This window comes from Eublepharis macularius, chromosome 16 (assembly GCF_028583425.1).
Source record: "Eublepharis macularius isolate TG4126 chromosome 16, MPM_Emac_v1.0, whole genome shotgun sequence".
In the NCBI taxonomy this organism is placed as follows: Eukaryota; Metazoa; Chordata; class Lepidosauria; order Squamata; family Eublepharidae; genus Eublepharis; species Eublepharis macularius.
The window spans coordinates 43,877,906-43,898,865 of record NC_072805.1 but is presented as its reverse complement, the minus strand read 5'-3'; the positions used below and the strand labels follow the sequence as shown (position 1 = coordinate 43,898,865).

General features: G+C 43.7%; 1 protein-coding gene across 1 annotated transcript in view; it reads right to left on the bottom strand.

The window, feature by feature from the left end:
- Positions 1-880: 880 nt before the first annotated feature.
- The window catches only part of CDH13 (cadherin 13), an 879,383-nt gene continuing 859,303 nt past the window's right edge, over positions 881-20,960 (bottom strand). The window contains exon 14 of the mRNA XM_055000790.1: positions 881-3,125. Within this exon, the coding sequence (XP_054856765.1) occupies positions 3,118-3,125 (8 nt within the window). The 3' untranslated portion in view covers positions 881-3,117. The remainder of the gene's footprint in view (positions 3,126-20,960) is intronic.

Sequence of the window (20,960 nt, the reverse complement as noted above, 5' to 3'; positions counted from 1 at the left end):
AAAAATGGCAGTTCGTTGTAGTTTGTGGTTCGTCACGTCTCACGAACCACAAACCGGCATGAAATTGCCTCACTTCTGGGGCTGTGGAAAGTCTGCAGAGAGCCCATCCCCACCCATTGCCTAGGTTAACAGATTGATCGGTGTCAGACTGTGTGAAATGACAAACCAAAAAATGAATCAAATGAACCGCTCTAAAAATCATAGCAGTTCGTAGCAGGTTGTCAAAAATGAACTCCAACGAACTGCTGGTTCTCAAACAAAAATACCCGGCCCAGTTCATGATGAACGTTGGTTCATATTTCAGTTCATGCCCATCTCTAATAACGGCTCATTCATTTGTCCAAACACCCACCCCTGACCCTGCAGGTAACATACTAAGGGCCAAGCTACAAGTGACGAATAACACAGGTTGGACTCTTGTCAGCTTCCCTCAAGTTTTGACGGGAAATGTAGGCATCCTGGTCTTGCAGCTTGGCTCTCTGACTGCTGTCCAATGGACTTTTCAACTGTCACTTGTCCAACATTCCACCAAGCTGCCTACATTTCCCATCAAAACTTGAGGGAAGCTGACAAGTGTCCAACCTATGTCATTCTTCACTTGTAGTTTGGCCCTAAGAGAAGTGTCAACAGAAACTAACAGACCACAGTATAATGCCTGAATTGCAGTACGTTATTGCCAATTTTTATGGACTGGGAACTAGATTTCTGCTTCATTATCCCACAATTTTACAGCGTAATTCTGATCTTTGTTGAGTAATGTTAAAATAAACAGGTCTTGTTTGATGAAAAAAAGACTCAGGAAAGAAACTAGTATGCAGCATTTTTTTTCTCCTAACAATACACACATGTAAGTTGGTGAGACAGGAGGAAGAACTAAATGTGTGGTTGGATTTCTTTAATGATTTGAAAATAAAAAGCTATTATTGGAACAGAGGTATGACATAGAAGGAAAAACGTTTCATCACATACAGCATGAAGTGTAAATTTCTTTTTAAAACCCAACCCCAAATATACAGCCGCAACATTCTATTGCATAAGAAAGCTCTGCAATTTAAACTTTAAATAAGCAACTTTATTAAAAGAGTCTAAGACACTTACCTTACCCTAGTTACTGTCAGGTTCTATTAAAAGCCACAGTCTGTCACTAGTATACTTTTTTGCTGATTTTCCTTTTGTTATAAAAACAAAACAAAAAAAATTGGTGTGACCTTTGTGATTCATTTACAATTTATTAACAAAGATGATCGCCTTGATGATACAGTTAGAAGGATTCTTACATGCTCACCATATTTTTTAAAAAGGATTCATATTCATACATCATGAACACCCTTTATTTCTATCGGTTGCAAACAAGTGTGAATATTTTGCACACACCAAAAAAAAAAAAAAAGAAAAGAAAAGAAAAAAGAAAAGAAAGGGAAAAAAAGAAAAAAGAGATCTTGTTCATTGTCATTTTAAAACTCTGTGTGTACCTGTGTGTGTATGTATGTATATATACTATATTCAAAACAAATTATATATATGTATATATTTATATAATTTTTCCCCTAGGTGTGCTCAAGTGTCACTTTCACAAGAGCTAGCTTCACAGGCGCTGAGAGAGAACTGAGAATTAGTAGTTAAGAAAATTTTTAAAAATAAAAAGTAAGAACTATAGTTTCCTGGTAGACAAAACCATCTAGAATTTTACTGATTTTGTAGGCCTGAATGCCGTCAACCTGCCCCGCCCCCCAAGAGTTCCTAGGATACTAAATTTTCAGTCATTTCTACCATAACTTATGATTTTCTGGAAGAATATCATGTTTCATGTTCAGGGCTGTCTGAGAGATTCCTGAGCCTGAGGCAAAAATTGAAAATGCTCAATGTTCACGTTTTGTTATAGACAAAGCGAGTTCTAAGTTCTCACTAAGATGGTCAACCAAACCTGAGTCTGGTCTGTAACATGTCACACCATAGGTAGACCATAGTCTATGACCGACTGGTCTTCTATACCAAAGCAAACTTCCCTCCCCACAGAAAACCAGCACATGAGGAAAGATCTTTCTCCCAGATCTCTGGTTTTCTACATTCAGTGATTTTGTTTTTGGTATGGAGGTTTCATTGAATCATGGGATCCGCCTACCATCTTCAACCAGAAATGGTTCCAGTGGTAACTTAGAACCCCTCAAGACACAAGTAGGCAACTTCCGTGAGAACAAATTGAGAAAGGGAGAACTCCATTTGGGATTCATCATCCATACTGTTCCTCCAATCTTTTGTTATGTAAAGCCCACATAGAAAATATATCAGAAGCAGTGAACTATATTAAGAATCAGCAGGAACCTAATTTTCTACTTTCCCCTGGACACAGCGAGTGTTGCCTTTGTTTATTATCATCCATAGGCCTCTGAAAGAATACAACAATTCTTAAAGAGGAAGGGGAGAAGGGGCTGAAAAAAACCCCCCAGATGACGAATTATAGGAAGTGTTAGAAAACTTGCCAAAGAAAAACAGATGCCACAAAAGTGGCTTTTACAACAGGGTGCTATCCTGGTACTCTCTTTTCTTTTGGTTAAACTGTTGTATACGCAGCCTATACAATGGGTTTAGCTGTTACCCAGTCACCACGCCTCTGTGCTACTCTGCTCCATTCATTGACCACAAACCTAATGCCATACAAAAGCTAACCCTATTGTATATCTCTTCTCTCTATATAAATATATATACATATACATACACTCATACATATACAAATACTAACCCACAGACAATTTTTTTTAAAACATTTGAATAGCAACAAGTCAACAGAGAAGGGGGGGAATTGAGTCATTCTGTGATTCTGCTCCCAAAAGATCGAGTCGAGGTGCCGTGACCGTCGAAACAGTTGGCAACCAACTGCGTCAACCCTCTGTCGTGACCAAGAAATCTACTGGTAAACCAGAGCGAGGCCAAAAGTTCGTCAAATACAGTCGTGCAGTTGGGGCAGATGAAGTGAGGTTGCAGACTGTCCAAACTGGAACAACTGAGGATTAGAAGTGAGGAGTCGAAAGTGTAAAAGGTGATCTTCTGACTGGGATGTAGATCCTTTGCTTGTCGCCATGGCAACTTGGTAGCGCAGCTTCAAATGTCAGGAGTTCTTTACAGACCTAAAATGATGGGCAGTAATATGTAGATATGAAAAACAAGCAAACTTTGTCTTTAATACAGAGGTGTTGCCAACACTGTTGCCTGCATGTGATTCAGTGATTCCTGTTAAATCATTCTTGTTCTAAAGCAGTTATTTATGAAGACTTATGGGTGGAAGACAAACAATCAAAATACCATAAATGGTAGGTAAAAAGGTAAAGGTAGTCCCCTGTGCAAGCACCGAGTCATTACTGACCCATCACAACATTTTCTTGGCATACTTTTTGTTATGGGGTGGTTTTCCATTGCCTTCCCCAGTCATCTACACTTCACCCCCAGGAAGTTGGGTACTCATTTTGCCGACCTCAGAAGGATGGAAGGCTTAGTCAACCCTGAGCTGGCTACCTGAACCCAGCTTCCTCCAGGATCGAACTCAGGTCGTGAGCAGAGCTTGGGCTGCCGTACTGCAGTTCACCACTCTGTGCCACGGGGCTCTTGTACCATAAATGGTATATTTTCATAAATCCAATCCAGGAACTTGAGGTGAGAATTGAGAGGGAAAGCAAAGAAAGATGGGAATAACTTTTAAAAAGAAAATTATCCCATTGCCAGAGATGGTTAAGTTGTAACAGTCAAACTCTGAGGTAGCTTTTGGCTGACACAAAGAATAATATGGACACCAAAGCAAGTTTATCTTGAAAGTCACCTAAATACAGAGTGAAAATGGCTGACATCACCCTGGCTAGTACACTTGTGATTCTACTAAAGAGCAGGCATTTCTTTTCACGACATTTTCTATGTGGAGTTTAATCTGTGTTAGTGACTCTGAGAAGTGAGGCACAAAAATACTATTGTTAGTGTAGGAGCAGGGAGAAGATAGAACAGCCACCCGCTCATTCCGTGGTCCCAGATTCCAATTTAGCAGGCCAGCTCAGTAGCAGAGCGGGCAGAAGAGCCCCAGGTTATATCCCCATCATCTCTAGCAGAAAGATCTTGGTTCACAGGATTCAGAAAGACCTTTTTCTAAGCCTTGGAGGATGGTTGCCAATCCCCTCCCTACAATACAAAAGCCTTTTTGAATAATTTGGTTTTGCATTGCTTATGGGAAGCCAGGAGAATGAAGGCTCTTCTGACCTCCTCAGGCAGGCCATTCCACAGGGTAGGGGCCACCACAGAGAAAGCCCATGTACAGGCTGCTGTTGATTTCGCCCATGTGCAGGGTGGCACCTGTAGGAGACCCCGTTCAGATGAGTGAAATTGCCATGGAGAAACATAGGGAAGGAGGTGGTCCTGTAGGTATGCCGGACCAAAGCCCTGAAGAGTTTTGAATTGAGCATGGTAGCTGATAGGTAACCAATGGAGGGACTGCTGAATGGGGGTGATGTTTATGCTCCTGCTCGCTCCTGATAGCAGTCGTGCCTCAGCATTTTGCACCAATCGGAGTCTCCTGGTTAATTTGGATGGAAGACCTGCATTTAGTGTTCTACAATAGTCAAGTCTTACTGCTCATGTTCCGTTTCAGCATTTCTTCAACTCTGTACTGGATTCTTACTAATACTATGTCTTCGTAAAATTGTGTTTATTTACCCTGTGGCATTGTTTATGGAAATGTCCTTGATACTGACTGTACTGTCTCACTCTGTGTAATCCTCTTTGAGTCTCAGGGCCAAGCTACAAGCGATGAATGACACTTGAACGGCAAGTGTATTTCTCCGTGTTCACTTGCCCTCCACTCAATCCACTTGCCGTTCAAGTGTCATTTGTCACTTGTAGCTTGGCCCTCAGTGAGAAAGGTGGACTATAAATGGCATAAACAAACAAACAAACAAACAAACAAACAAACAAGGAATTGAGCTAGATGGCTCAAGAGTCCAACTGAGTGTAATGCAAAATGATTTTAGAGAGGGACTGGCTGTGCCCCTCCAGAAGTGATGGGGAAACACCAGTAGTATTGCAACCCCCTCCCTCCTCCCCATTTTTCCTCCTGGTGCTCACAGGAGCAAATGTGGGCAATGGAAGGAGAGACGGAACTGGAGTTCCCTTGCCCTTAGCTGACACATGTACAAGAGAGAGTATTATGGAACAAAGGTAAATCAGAACCACCAGCCATGAAAACTAAGTCACAAATCAGAAAATATCCTAAATTAGCTTAATGAAATATTTAAGAATCCAGAGGCAATGGAATTTAGAAACTATATGTTTAGTCCTTATAGCTAACAAAGTTCTCCAACACACACCTTTCAATAGCATAGCAAGGCTAGGCTGAGTAAATTTCAAAGCCAAATCTAGAAATATGCTTAATGAAAAGGAGTCACGGACTAATTTGGATTTTCTCGGATACAGTATTCCAGTCCATGAATTTTCATGAACTATTTATGAATGGACTTTATACTGCGCTGTCTCCTTAAGGCTATTCCTACTGGTTGACGATTTATTTCATTTCTTGAACTTTTAGCCTGCCCACCCCGTGAGCGGGTTCAGGACAATTCACAACAGGGTATAAATACATTTAAATAAATTGAATAGACTGTGAAATATGTTTCTACAAACTGGCATTGTATATACGATTGTATATGATACTGATTGTGTAATTTGTGAATGGTCAAAATGCACAGCACTTCATTGGTCTGAGATACTCTTGTTGGTCATAGGAGTTTGGGGCCTAAATTGGTCCGCTGCGAAGCACGAGAGCACTCCAGGGCCTTTTGCACTGTCCCGGAGCACTCCCGGGGTGGCACAAGGCCCTGCATGATGATGTCACATCCCGGAAGTGACATCATCACACAGCCCAGGTGCTTTGCGCATGTGAAGACAGCATCAAAGGTGAGTGCCAGCTCTCCCGCCTCCTGCCTGGAGGGTGGAGGGACCCGGCTACTCCAGCTGTACCATTTGATGGAGCTGACTAGATTCTCCCCTTTATTCTCTTTCTGTAGGAATCCTTCCCCCACTAATTCAATTTTTAAACGCTAACCAACAGGGATGCTCTGAGATGGGTTTTTATTAAAGGACTGTTCAAACTGTCATCCACACAGAAGCCCCAATTCCAAACAGGGCAGGCTTCATTAGCATGCAAATAGAGTCAAGACGGGAGCCTGAATTTCCCACTGCTAACTGATCCAATGTCAGTCCATGTGCCATTGAACTCTAAAGAGATGCAGACTAAGCAGCAATTGCTACTTTGTTTGCTAGACGGTTATTGCTGTTTGTTTTTAAATAATTTGTTTGTTTCCCTTCCAGGCAAATTGGCGCTTCATATGGAATCAGATAAAGCAGATAAAAGTGTTTGTTTGTTAATATTGCTGTGCTATTATTCAATACGAATTTGATGTTGAGTTTCACTAACTAGAGGATTGTGAGATTTGTCAAAACATACTCCATCATGTTCTGCCATAGAATTATGCCTTCATCAATAAAGTTCCGTGTTGGTCTGTAGTAGAAGTGCAAAATTTCGGTCCAGTAGCACTTTAAGAACAACTTGATTTTCAGGGTATGCGCTTTTGAGAGTCAGAGCTCCCTTCGTCAGCTCAATATATTTTCCTTTAGAAGGGGCAGTGACAGGAGACCATTTGATCTTTTTGCTCGTACACTGAGCTGCAGACATTCTCTGTCAAATCCCAAATTTTATGACGGCAGTTTCCATAAAATGGGAAATCCAATATTGGGGATCATGTCACATTGTTCCGGGTTAAGTTAGCTAGCAGAAATGGGCTCCGGTGCATTCATTTATTTAATTCCTTGTGTCTTTAAAACATTTGCCTTTCAGAATTTGGCCGAGTGGGTTTACAAGAATATCTTCAAAACAACAATTTAAAAAACGTTTTTTTAAAAAAAAATCTAGGTTGCATCTGACTTCCTTGCTGATTTCCTTGCCAAGTACACCGATTTGATTCCAGTTATCCATGCTGCAGAATGGAACTTGCTGCACATTTTTTTTGCCTGATTTCTATTCAGGAATGCCAAATTTTGGAGGCTGAAGAGTGGAGGGGGGGTATGCATTTGAATACATATGATCGCTTTTCCTGTCCTGTGGAAGAATGTCTTGCTGGGCCATCTCAAGGGATTTTGCCATCAAGTCAGGTTGCAGGTAGCATACTTTAGGGAGGTGACAGGTGTAGACTTCACCTGTTACCTCCTCCCATGTTCTCCATGGGACTCTGGAGACAGGCAAAGCCCAAATGGTACTATCAGCACACTAGAGCTTACTTGGGATCCTGGCAGTGGTAGGGTAGGTTTGGGAGATAATAATAAGAGATAGTTACTCCCCTTCCTCTTCTGCTACTAAGGTTTTTAAGTGGAATTCTCTTAATTTATTTGTTGTAGATTTTCCGGGCTGTATGGCTGTGATCTTGGCATTCTAGTTCCTGACGTTTCGCCAGCAGCTGTGGCTGGCATCTTCAGAGGTGTAGCACCGAAAGACAGAGATCCTCACATTGACACTGAGAGATCCTTGTCTTTCGGTGCTACACCTCTGAAGATGCTGGTCACAGCTGCTGGCGAAATGTCAGGAATGACAACACCAAGACTACGGCCATACAGCCTGGAAAATCTACAACAACTAATGTTCTCCGGCCGTGAAAACCTTCGACAATATCTCTTAATTTATCTTTGCTGAATTTCTCCCTGAACTCCAGCAACCCATTTCTATTCTTCTTTTCAGGAATCTGAGCTACTTTCAAATCAGTTCCTCCTCCATGAAGAGGAAGATTCGATTTAGATCTCTAAGAAGTAATGTATTTATTTATACTATGAGCATAGTTCAAAAACTAAGAACAAGGTGCGCCGTTAAATAAGCAATTAAACACAAGCCAGTGCTTATCTGAATGTATCCTTGCTGCGTCAGATTGCTTTTACCCTATGTATCATATTGAAGTGGCACAGCAAAAGGAAGAAATCCACAGGTAAGGAAATCTGCGCTATCACATGGTTAAAAAACCTCAACGATAAGTGAAGGAGAAAGTAAAGATAATTCCTCCTTTGAAAAGGAAAAGAGAATAAGACGAACTAATTGCTGTATCTGAAAAAGAAAATTTCAGAAAAAGAAATCCCACCCGTTGTTATAACCCTACCTGCTACCCCTCCGCAAATTGTGGCTCTCCAAGCAGCCATCTGGGTAATCTGCAGAATAAACTGGCCCTCTGTGCATATATTAAATATGTACAAAAGATTGTGGAATCTTTATTATTAGAATTTCTTCTTCTTAAGAGGCCATCTCTCCCACATGGGCAAGATTTGAAAGATTTGTGGAAGCTCTTTAAACAACAACAAAAAGCTTTGCATGACTTAATGTGAGTGAATCCTTCTTTTTGCATTTAAAATTCACCTGTGGTTTAATAGTCACACTAGTTAATACATAATAATTTAGTTAGTAAGGATAGATGTTTCAAATTTGCTGGCTTCATTGAGCACTCCATTTCTTTCTGGGGGAAAGCCCAAATTACCTTCTCTGTAGATATCACTGAATTAATTTCAGATGATTAAAAAACCGCAGACTTCCTGCACTACATTCTATGAAACTTAAATGCTATTGATGGAAAACGGATCAAAACTCTGGTGCTAATGAGGCAGCCCGGAACATTCAAGTAAATGTATCGCAGCCGTTTCTTCCCTAAAGCAAGATAACGCCGGCCAATTCACCTGACTCCTCACTCCCATAATGCCTTCTAAGCCATCAGCCATGGCTCCTCTTTTGCGCCTGCTCAACCATCATACTTGAGGGTGGAAATACGTGTTACTAAGCACCTAGGGATGCTCAAGTGCAGGATTGTATGTGTAGTCCTCAAGTCATGCACAGGCAGTTCTTGATCAGTGCACGTGAATGCCGCTTTCACAGGAGCTCCCTTTGTGCGATCGCATCTGCAAGTGATTCTGGAGGGCAAAGTTCCAATTCAGGTCTGTTTTCGGTGCGAGAACAAGTAACAACAAACAACAACATTCTATTTATATACCGCCCTTCAGGACAACTTAACGCCCACTCAGAGTGGTTTACAAAGTGTGTCATTATTATCCCCACAACAATAATCACCCTGTGAGGTGGGTGGGGCTGAGAGAGCTCCAAGAAGCTGTGACTGACCCAAGGACACCCAGCTGGCTTCAAGTGGAGGAGTGGGGAATCAAACCTGGCTCTCCAGATTAGAGTCCTGCTGCTCTTAACCACTACACCAAACTGGCTCTCTTTGTAGGCTCCTTTGAATTGCCAGTCTGCATTTCTTTAAAGTGTGAGAAAGTGCCAGGATCTGCATTGCAATGAATGGATGTGGGGGAAATTGGGATATAGCAGTTGAGGAGGAACTGATATCGAATATGTGCATGTATTCATGAGGAGCAAGCTGAAGTGTGACTGCGAGCAACTGCATGGGTAGTTGGAGGGGGGACGTGTAAAATGAGGTTCACTTGAGCATCTTTAGGTACTTAGTAAAGTGTATTTCCACTCAGAGTGACTTAAAACCAAATGTGCAAAGTGAATCGTTTTGCTGTATCAGACTTCTAAGAGGCCCTCTCCTTGTCCGGACACAATCTACTGGGACATTTCCCTCCACAAACCCCTTCCAAAGAACATGTGCGATGCAAGAGCATGGCAATCCCAATCATAACTTCTACCAGCTGCCGTCAAACTACAAAGCTAGGCTCTCTCTCTCACCTCCTGTTCATAAGCTTTCCAGGAATCTGGGACTGGTGGTGGCTACGGTTAGAGACAGAGTGCAAAGTCCATCCAAAAGTACTTGTTGGAAACGGGCAGGAGTGGTGTGTTCTCATGGGGGCACCATTGCAGACAACTATTTGCCTTGTGACAGTGGGATCCCAAGACACAGGGTGATTTTCAATCCCTGCCTGAGAGCAGAACCACAAGTGACAAAAGGCACAGATTGGACACTTGTCAGCTTCCCTCAAGTTTTGATGGGAAATGTAGGCATCCGGGTCTTGCAGCTTGGCTCTCTGACTGCTGTCCAATGGACTTTTCAACTGTCACTTGTCCAACATTCCGCCAAGCTGCCTACATTTCCCATCAAAACTTGAGGGAAGCTGACAAGTGTCCAATCTGTGCCTTTTGTCACTTGTGGTTCTGCTCTATGATCCTGGAATTCCGCTGCTGTCGGCCAGAGTAAACAACACTGGTCTAGATGGATTGATGTTCTGAAGCAGTATAAGGCAGTTTGATAACAACAACAACAGAAATAATCATAACAATAAACTGCACTTATATACTGCTCTTCTAGACAGATTAGTGCCCAACCCAGAGTGGTGAACAAATCAGTGTTATTATTATCCCCACAATACAGCTGGGGAGCTGGGGCTAAGAGGAGTGGCTTACCCAAGGCCACTTACTGAGCTCATGGCAGTAGAGTGCTGATTCACAGCCAAACCGCTTAACCACTGCGCTATACTGTATACTTAGGGAGGTGTTCAGGTGATGTCCCTAGAAAGGGCCACCTTATGTCAGTTTGGGGCAAATATGGTTTACAAGAACTCCTATGCTGAATATTCAGTAGATTTCAGAGGAGGCGGCGTACCCACTCCTGAACTTAACCAAATCTGGGTGTTTTTTTCTGCACTTGTAGAGGATTAACATTTCATCCCAACACTTAGATCTTCATTCCCAGAGTTGTTAATGTCATTTTGGATAAACACAGAGAAAAGGAGAAATGGCTGCATACTGTGGACAAAATGTGAGTTGCTTTCTAGTTGCTTTTGAGTTGAAAGTGCCTAGTTTATAACGTTGCACATAGTTAGCTGAGCTCCAGTCACTGGAGTAGAAATAGTTTCAAGGTCCTTCATTATGGAGAAAAATAAGCCTGTAGTTATAATTTTTTATGAGTTCGTATTTGAAGCAAAGCTATTAGACTGCAGCAGCAGCTCCAATGGACTCATAAAAAGGAATGTCAACATTTAGCTTTATGGGGTGCAATCACAGCAAACACTTAAACAAGTGGCTAAGATCAGTCCTGGCAAGGACAAAGTAGAACACGCCAACCAGCACTCAGCAAATGCCAGAAAATCCCAGAAGGGGAGGTGAAACTGACAGACGCTTTGAGGTGGCAAAGATGAAATGAACAAACCCTCTGAAGAGCGATCTCTGCCGGCTCTGTGTAGAGAGGTGGAATTTACAGAGCCTTCAGGTTTATCTTTTTAAACTATGCTTCCCAGCTAACATTGCTTCTCCCAGCACTTGAGCATTCTTGTGTAAGATGTCTCATATAGAGAGATCCTCAGGCAGAGGTCTTTCACACTGGAACTCGAATGGATTGAACCCGGAACCTTGTCCATGCAAAGTAGGTGCTCTGCCATCAATCCTTATTTCTAATGACAGATACCCTCAGATTTAGGAAGAAACCTCAAGAGAACATTCCTCCTCTTTTGGCCCTTAAAGTGAGAAGATTCTTCAGATTGATTCTCAATCTGAGCCTTTATTTGTCTCCCACATTATCTTCTTATATTTCTCAACAAAACATAACTGCACTGCATGATCTCCCTAAAACATTTTACCCTCCACCCAACACGCTTTGAAATAAAACCATTTTACAAGCCTTCCTGAGGGTAGAAAGTGCTACTGTACTCACTCTGGTGAACCGTCCCAAAGAACTAGTCCTGCCATAGAAGAAGCTGGACTTCTGCCAAATGAACAGTTCTGAGAAAAGCCACCACAAGGAGAAGGGAGTCTGAAGAGCTCAGCTGGTGCATGGAAAGACACCGAGCAATCTGATTTGGTAAGTATGCAAGCCTCGGGCCATGAAGGGCTTTAAAGAAATAATCAGCCTGTTAAATTGGGCCCAGAAGCAAACAGGTATACTGAACATCTGACAAAGCGCTGGAATTGTATTTTCCTGTTGGCTGATCCTAGACAAAACCTGGTCTATAAGACATCAGAATAAAATGGTACATGAAAGCTTTCTCATATGGCTTATAATACTAATGAAGAAGACTTCTTGCATTTGAAAAGAGCAAGAGTCTAGTAGCACCTATAAGACTAATAAAATATGTGGTAGGGTATGAGCTTTTGTGAGTCTCAGCTCAATCTGAAGAAGTGAGCTATGACTCACAAAAGCTCATGCCCTACCACAAATTTTGTTAGTCTTATAGGTGCTACTGGATTATTGCTCTTTTCTGCTGGTACAGACAGACTAACACGGTTACCCATCTTGATCTACCTTCTTCCATTTGAGTCATTCAGCCCATGTGAATATTTTGTCACATGACACCACAACAATAAAAGGTATACAGACTTGGCAAGGGAACCAGTGGCTGCTTGAGATAATGTTCCAAGGAATAGGTGGTGGAAAGTGCTGCCAGGTCATAGCTGATGTCTGGCAACCCCTGCTGGGGATTTCAAGGCAAGAGACTAACAGATGTGGCTTGCCATAGTCTGCCTCTGTATAGCCATGATGGTTTTCCTTGGTGGTCTCCCAGCCAGTAATTAACCAAGGCCAACCCTGCTTAGCTTCCAAGATCTGACACTGGTTCCCTGGCCCTGCTTAGCTTCCAAGATCTGACACTGGTTCCCTGGCCCTGCTTAGCTTCCAAGATCTGACACTGGTTCCCTGACCCTGCTTAGCTTCTAAGATCTGACACTGGTTCCCTTGCCCTGCTTAGCTTCCAAGATCTGACACTGGTTCCCTTGCCCGGCTTAGCTTCCAAGATCTGACACTGGTTCCTTTGCCCGGCTTAGCTTCCAAGATCTGACACTGGTTCCCTTGCCCTGCTTAGCTTCCAAGATCGGACACTGGTTCCCTGGCCCTGCTTAGCTTCCAAGATCTGACACTGGTTCCCTTGCCCTGCTTAGCTTCCAAGATCTGACACTGGTTCCCTTGCCCTGCTTAGCTTCCAAGATCTGACACTGGTTCCCTGGCCCTGCTTAGCTTCCAAGATCTGACACTGGTTCCCTTGCCCGGCTTAGCTTCCAAGATCTGACACTGGTTCCCTTGCCCTGCTTAGCTTCCAAGATCTGACACTGGTTCCCTTGCCTGGCTTAGCTTTCAAGATCTGACACTGTTTCCTTTGCCCGGCTTAGCTTCCAAGATCTGACACTGGTTCCCTTGCCCTGCTTAGTTTCCAAGATCTGACACTGGTTCCCTTGCCCGGCTTCCAAGATCTGACACTGGTTCCCTTGCCCTGCTTAGCTTCCAAGATCTAACACTGGTTCCCTTGCCCGGCTTCCAAGATCTGACACTGGTTCCCTTGCCCGGCTTAGCTTCCAAGATCTGACACTGGTTCCCTTGCCCGGCTTAGCTTCCAAGATCTGACACTGGTTCCCTTGCCCGGCTTAGCTTCCAAGATCTGACACTGGTTCCCTTGCCCAGCTTAGCTTCCAAGATCTGACACTCGTTCCCTTGCCAAGGCTTGTCTGGGCTACCCAGGTCAGGAATGCAGTTAGCCAATGAGAATGTGGAAAGGCAAAAAATAAAAAAATCCTACAAATGTTAAGTGATCTTTGTGCCAAATCAAAAAGCAGCCAACAAACAGCTTCATCTGGGGGTATCACACTCTGAATACTGAAATCCCACCAAAGACAAGGAGATAAATTGGGTTAGATAAAAAATGGATAAACTTGAGAGGACAAAATTGTGATTTTCGGTGGCCTCCCTGCCAGCCTAGGAACAGCCAAAATTTGTCAAGTAAATTATCTTCTGTGAATTATTGGCTGTTTTTAGCAGTAGATTGTTTTAAAACAATTCGGAAAATGACTCTGCAGTCATATGTCTGACATTAATAAGCCGCCCAGAAAAGAAACACAGTCTATTACAAACCAGTAATTTAGCTCTGTCAAAACGAGAGAATATTAAACATTTTTTTTCTGAATATACTCCACAGAAGGCATCGAGTTTTAATCTTTCCGAGTGCTGCTTTCACCTCTGAAGAACAGGATGAAGGGAAAAAAAAGATTGTGTTGTCACTGGACTTCCAAAAGATGAAGTAGTTGTGGATTAGGAAAACACTTATCTTTCACATTTATTCATTGTTTGCATTTCTCTCAGTGTACGTGCATGCACCAATTCGCATATTATATATATACTTTGAGAGTATAAGAATACAGCAAGGCATTGGGGACTGATTACTAGTGACCCCCCTCCCTTTCTTGTGCAGCCGACCCCCATAACATTGGGTACCAACAGGGACAACTTTCAGGGGACGGGGCAGGGGAAAAGTTGCAATGGGACAAGGGAGGGAGGAAAGATCTCTTTTGCTAGCATAACTCGGCTCACGATTCTCTGGATCTAACCCTTTATATTCCTTGCCTAAAACCAATCCAAAATTGCTCCTGACCATCCACTGTACTTTCCAATGGGGTATACTTGGAAAGGAGAAAAATGCTTGAAATGGACACATAGAAAGCTCTTTTTCATTGCATGCACCATTTCAATTAGAGCTGCGAGGGATTCAGTACATCCAGAAATGAAAACTGTCATTTCACATTTGGAATCAGTACTCAAAATGCTATCTCCAAAGGGGAAAGCCCCTTGCAGGGACAGCCCATGACATTACGGAGCCTGAGGCCAAAATAGTGCCCCTTCCCCCGATATATTAAGAAGGCTGAGCAGCAATCCATCAGAAAATGCAGCTGCATACACCACAGTGAAATGAACAGGAGCTGTGTGTGATCACAGGATACTGTTCTCTCTGATAAAAGGAGCTCTGAAACATGCTGGATGGGTAATCACCCCAAAGGGTTGCCAACCACAGTGGAGAAAGCTCTAGGAGAAACTGGGCAGGGGGGGGGGACATTCACACCAGCAGACAATTGCACTTACAGCACCAATCCGGAAATGATGTCATCAGATTGAGGGGGAGGAAGCTCTAAGATTTGCCCCAGCCTCTGTGCCCCCATTTCCTGTTGGAAGAGGAGGATCTAGCACTGTCTCTCTCCTGAGGTTTCAGAGAGGGACAAACCAAAGAGTTAGAAAGATAGAGAGGTCAGGGCTAGAGAGGGGCACAAACCGAAATACGAATCAAAATTCGTATCCCATTTCTGATGAACCGCCAGGAACTTTAGGCTGGTTCGTTTGGTTCATTTTTTGGTTCGTCACTGTAGACAGCCTGGCGTCAGTCAATCAGTTTCCTAGGCAACGGGATGGATTTCCTGCAGACCTTCTGCTGGCCCGGAAGTGGCCTTCTGCTGGCCCAGAAGTGACCTTCTGCTGATCCAGAAGTGACAATTTGCTGACCTAGATGTGACATTTTCACAAACCTAACAAACTGGTTCTCAAACCAGGGCAGGTTCGTGAAATGAGACGAACCACGAACTGCATGGTTCGTTTTTTTCCCGGTTCATGCCCATCTCTAGTCAGGGCACTCTGTTTACTGCTCTAACTGTCCTTTGATATGTAGATTGCTATTCTCAGGATTCCCTCCTCCTAACTTCCTCACGCTTCTTCTCTTCCTGGCATTGTTCCAGGCAACATCTCTCTCCTCCTCCTCCCTCCATCTTGGCAGCATGGATGCAGGACTTGTCCTGCCATCCATGTCCATCCTTAGACTAGATAGGAAGTTAGGATCGATCTCTCCTCCTTTCCTATCAGAGTATGAAGTCCCTGCAACTAAGGAACTCATTTCTTTTCTAAATATAAACCAAGTGTGTGCTTTTGTTATTTTCACTCCTGCACACACACCAACCAGCAGAAGAAGCTCAAAAACACCTATAATCACACTTCCTATGCCACACGATAGACTCTGCTAATGACCCAAACATGGAAGCCTTTAATTAGGTTTCTGGGGCTTACATAATGATTTATTTATCATTTCCCAGGAGATCTCCCGCCACAGAGGCGGGGCCATGGCTCAGTGGAAGAGTATCTGCTTGGCATGGAGAAGGTCCCAGGTTCAGTTCCTGGCAGCTCCAGTTAAAAGGACCAGGAGTCAGTGATGTGAAAGATTTCTGAGACCCTGGAGTCCACTGGAGAGCCATTGCCAGTCTCCATAGACCCCGATGGACCAAGGGTCTGATGTATTATGTGGCAGCTCCATGTGCTCATGTACCCTTCTACCACCAAAAGCAAAACTTTCAAGTTCAAATTGATGGAGAATGGATGAATCAGAGGCTATTATCCATGCTAACTAAATGGAACCTCCATGTTCAGAAGCAGTGCATCTATGAATGCCAGTTGCTGGGTGACAACATGCCCCGCCTGAGAGTTTCTGGGAGGCTTTGGCTAGTCCCTGGTTAATGGATCCCAGTCTTGATAAACCTCCTCAGAAGAATTCCGCTGGTCCTAGCACAAGCACATTCAATAATCTAATTAAGACAAGGTTTAATGCGGTTTATGTATTCAGGATTTGCAAACCAGGAGGGAAATGAAACCATGTAGCCTCTCTGGCCTTGAGGTTCATTGCTGAAATGGGGAAGGAGAGCAAGATCGGTCGCGAGGCGGGGGGGAAGCGCTGGTAGGGGTTGACATTTCAACTGGAAGGTTGGAGAAAATTAATAGATGGTTAAATACAAGGATATCTTTGAGGCTTGTTTGCAATCACAGCCTATGTGATTCGCCATCCCCCTGCACACCTGAGGCCTTTCACACTTAGTTTGACAAATTAATTTCAATGCAGAGTCCACAAAACTCATTTAATCTCTGCGCATCAAGCTTAGACTTTGCCGCCTCACTTCGCAGCAGGTTAATGGAGTATTTTACTTAGGGCTGCTGCAGTCAAACTTCGCAGTTTACAAACCACCCCAGAAATAGAGAGGAAGTCCACAGCACATAGACTGACTCTGGAAAAAGTACCAAGCAACTGTTCACAGAGAGCTCCTTTCAAAATAGCCTGGCTGCATTTACATCCCGAAAGGGACTTTGCTGTGGGGCACACTGTTGCGTCCCCCAGAAATACCTGGTTCTCAGGGCCTGATCTGCATGAACAGCAAATGGAATGGAGCTTGCTTGAACCTACATTAGGGATCCCATTCCCCTGGAGGGGGTGGGGGATCCCCTGCTTTCACCCTCCTCCCCCACGCCTCCACTTACCTGGTCGGTGGGAGAGGAAGGAACGGGCCTCCCAGGCACACTCCCAGGGTGGTGCGATACCATCACTTCTGAGAGTGACAGCATCACGCCATCCTGGGAGCGCTCCTGTGCTTTTCCACTGGCCAATTATGGTCCCAAATGAGCATGTTTTGGCCCATTGCACCTGAGAGATGATGTCACTTCCTGGAAGTGATGTCATCCCAGGGGGCATTCATGAAAAGCATCATGGTAAAGTAAGTTAAGCGCCAGGTCCCCTGCCTCCTGCCAAGACAATAAGGGGGCCTGGTACCCTAACCTACATCTGTGTGGTGACTCCTCTGGAGACAGCCACCGCGTTGGACTTCGTTATAATGTTGCAAAAAATCCAGAAATGTTGTTATTATCATTGCATTTGGAAGATGTTAATAGAAATGATAAGATATTGTTATATTATATGATATCAGCAGCTAGAATAATATACGCTCAGTACTGGAAGAGAGAAGAAATACCCGCTGCATGAAACTCATCTCTTCTAGTTTGGCTCTAAGGGCCAAGCTACAAGTGACGAATGACACTTGAACGGCAAGTGTATTTCTCCCTTTTCACTTGCGCTGCACTCGATCCACTTGCTGTTCAAGTGTCATTCGTCACTTGTAGCTTGGCCCTTAGTGTGCCACTATGCCCCATGCAGAAACAGGGGGATAAAAAATTGGGGGGGAAATGTGAGGGTCGTTTGCTTCCTACTTTGTGAACTTGAACCCCTTCCTGTCTTCTGTTTTCTTATCATCTGAGTTGTTTAGAAACGCTGGGAGCGCTACTGAATTTTTATCTCCCCCTTTGTCACAGGAGCTCAGAGCAGAAAAGCTGATACCCTAAAAAGTGTTGTTGGTTTCTAAGGTGCTACTAGACTCTAATCTTGTTCTACTCTAGGTTAACACAGCTACCATGTAAAGGAGGAGGGAAGGGGGGGTCAACTTTGCCATCTTCAACCTTGTTAACCCTTTGAAATTGGGTCCTGCTGAACTAATCAGTCATGGAAGGAAACAGCATAGTTCCAAAATGGGTTTCTATCTGGTCTTTTGTAACAGTGGCCCAGATTCAGTTTTAACTAGCCAAAGATTTGAATGGTGACACGGAGGCCAGCCAGGTGGGCATACACCAGTTTGCAAAGGTGTGTGTAATCAGGGGCGGGGGGGGGGATTCAGTACCAAGGACAGAATTTAAATCTTCCTGTTCATGTTGGCTTGTCCATGCCATCAACGTAATGTGTAGACATGTAATACCTCACCACCCATAAAAACTATATTTAACCAGAAATTCCAAAGTGCAATTTGATTCCAGACAGATTTTTTTTCACATCACTATTGCAGATTTCTTTTCTTCCTGGAGGTAGCCACCCCATATGATCTGCAATATTCCTTCAGAACTATTAAATTCCATTCATTCAATTATTTTTTTTAAAAACCACATATCATTTTGGTGACTTCCTGAACAGACACATCTTTGAAGCTTAGATAATAATTGCCTCATTTAAATGATAATACCAAGATGTTTTGTTCTGGCAGAAGATCCACGCAGGGGCCATAGTCATATGGATTTGCTTGCTCGCTGTGCTATCTATCCCAGGCTCCAGATTGTCAAACGTATGCATGCATACGCAAAATTTGGCATGGGATAGCAAAAGCTTTACTTGACAGAGGGATTTACCTCCGAGGCAGAAGTGCCTCATAAAGCACAAGCTTCAAGAGCAGAGACGGAGATGGAGACGGGCAGGAGTTTTTGCAAAAATTAAACCCATAACTTTGCCACGAGCAATCGGGATATTTCATCTGCTCGATGCACAATATGGATCTCTTCGTTTTTATGGTATCATCGTCTTTGATTATTCTGATAAATATTTGGACTACAGAAGATATTGTGCTGGAGTTAATGACGGTTATAAAACAAACACCTCAGCACATGGAATCAAACGGCCCAGATGTGAAATTGGCAAGTTTTGGCAACAGTAGCAGTTCCAGAGCTAAACTGCAGAGCCAGCTGTTTGGACTGACTCCCAACTCCATTTGGCATGAGGCCCATTATTTATACCTGTAGAAAGATTGTGGGAATCATATCCAACTTAAGGCCAAACTAGATTAATAAGGTTTCTAAGGTTGGTTTCTAAGGAAGTGGGTCCAGGTTTTCCAGACCCAACTTGGGGTCCCTGCAGCCACATAACAACTGTGGGGAATGGCTGTTAAAAAAAATAAAGGCGAGCCCTATAAGCCTTAGAACACCACAGCAGGGGGAGGAAGGGCTCCTGACTCCCCCCCCCAATCATTTCCCTGTGTCAAAATAGCATGGAGGGAGGGTATTTCCCTATTTTTATTGCTCAATGTGCACAGAATATGCCACAGCAGCGAAAACACAGAATACCCTCACCCCACTTGCTATTTTGGAAAATGGAATGAGGGGGGAGGCAGGAGCCCTTCCTCCCCCCACCCAAAGCAAGTTGGAGAAAGATTCAGAAAAAAGGTGGGGAAACCCTGAGAGGTTCACAAATGTGCCGCAATGCTGTAGAGAAACAGGGGAAAAAACCAACAACTTCTCAACTGCATCAAACATGGCGAAAATAACCCATGTGGAAATACCCAATCAGAGATATTATGCCTCTGAATCCAGAGGTTTCATCTGGCTATCAGGGCTAATAGCCAATGATAAACCAGTCCTTCCCCTCTAAGCCATTTTAGCATTCTGAATCACAGATACACCCAAAACTTGCTGTTTGCCCCATTTAGGAAAACTTGGGGAACTGTAATTGTAGTTTCCGTCCCCATGCTTGTTTCTGTCCTGTTACATTGCTGTAGCCAAACTGGTTCATTCCCTTTCTCTGAACGAAGCTGCAGCTTCTTAAAAGCTTTGTGTGTGGATGTCGTCTTCATTTCTCATGCTTCCCAAGGTGGCATCTGTACCCCCTGTGGACAAATTTTTCAAGCTGAGGCCACGTGTGTGTCTCTCCGCACTTTTTGAGGCCTTCCAGCTGTCCCTGGCTCTTTCCGTTTTCAGTGCTGGGATACCAAGTCCAACAAAGAGACTTCGAAAGAGGGCAGAGGCTCAGAAGTTTTTTGGTAGCATCAGCCCATAAGCTGATGGTACGATTCAGTGGGCCGGCATTCCTGAAAAAGAATTTTCTGAAGGACAAATACAGCCTCTGGGCCATTCACTCCTGACTTAGGGCCAAGCTACAAGTGGCGAATGACACTTGAATGGCAAGTGAACAGATGCAGGGCCAAGCTACAAGTGCCGAATGTCACTTGAACGACAAGTGTATTTCTCCCTGTTCACTTGCACTCCACTCAATCCACTTGCTGTTCAAGTGTCATTCATCACTTGTAGCTTGGCCCTCACATGTATTCCTCCCTGTTCACTTGCACTCCACTTGTGCTCCACTTGATCAGTAATAACACAGGTGCCGCATGGGCGGAGCTAGCAAGGTAGATGAATCTCTGCTCCAGGTTTTTATCAATGAACTCTCTCAGCTCCTTTCTTTCCGCTGGGCTCATAGAGTACAATTTTCCTTTAGGCAACTTTTCCCCTGGAATGAGTTCAATAGCACAGTCCGTGCCTCTATGAGGGGGAAGCTCGTCCGCTTCTTTTTCATCAAACACTTGTTTTAAATCTTGATATTCGGGGGTAATGGTTTTTTCCTCCTCAGCGGTCGATAACACAGTTTCTAATGGGGAGGGTGCCTCCCACCCCCACACTTTAGTCCGTGCATGTTTTGCACAATGATCACCTTTAAAAATCATAGTGATTGAGGGCCAAGCTACAAGTGACAAATGACACTTGAACGGCAAGTGTATTTCTCCTTGTTCACTTACCCTCCACTCAATCCACTTGCCGTTCAAGTGTCATTCGTCACTTGTAGCTTGGCCCTGAGTGGAGCACAAG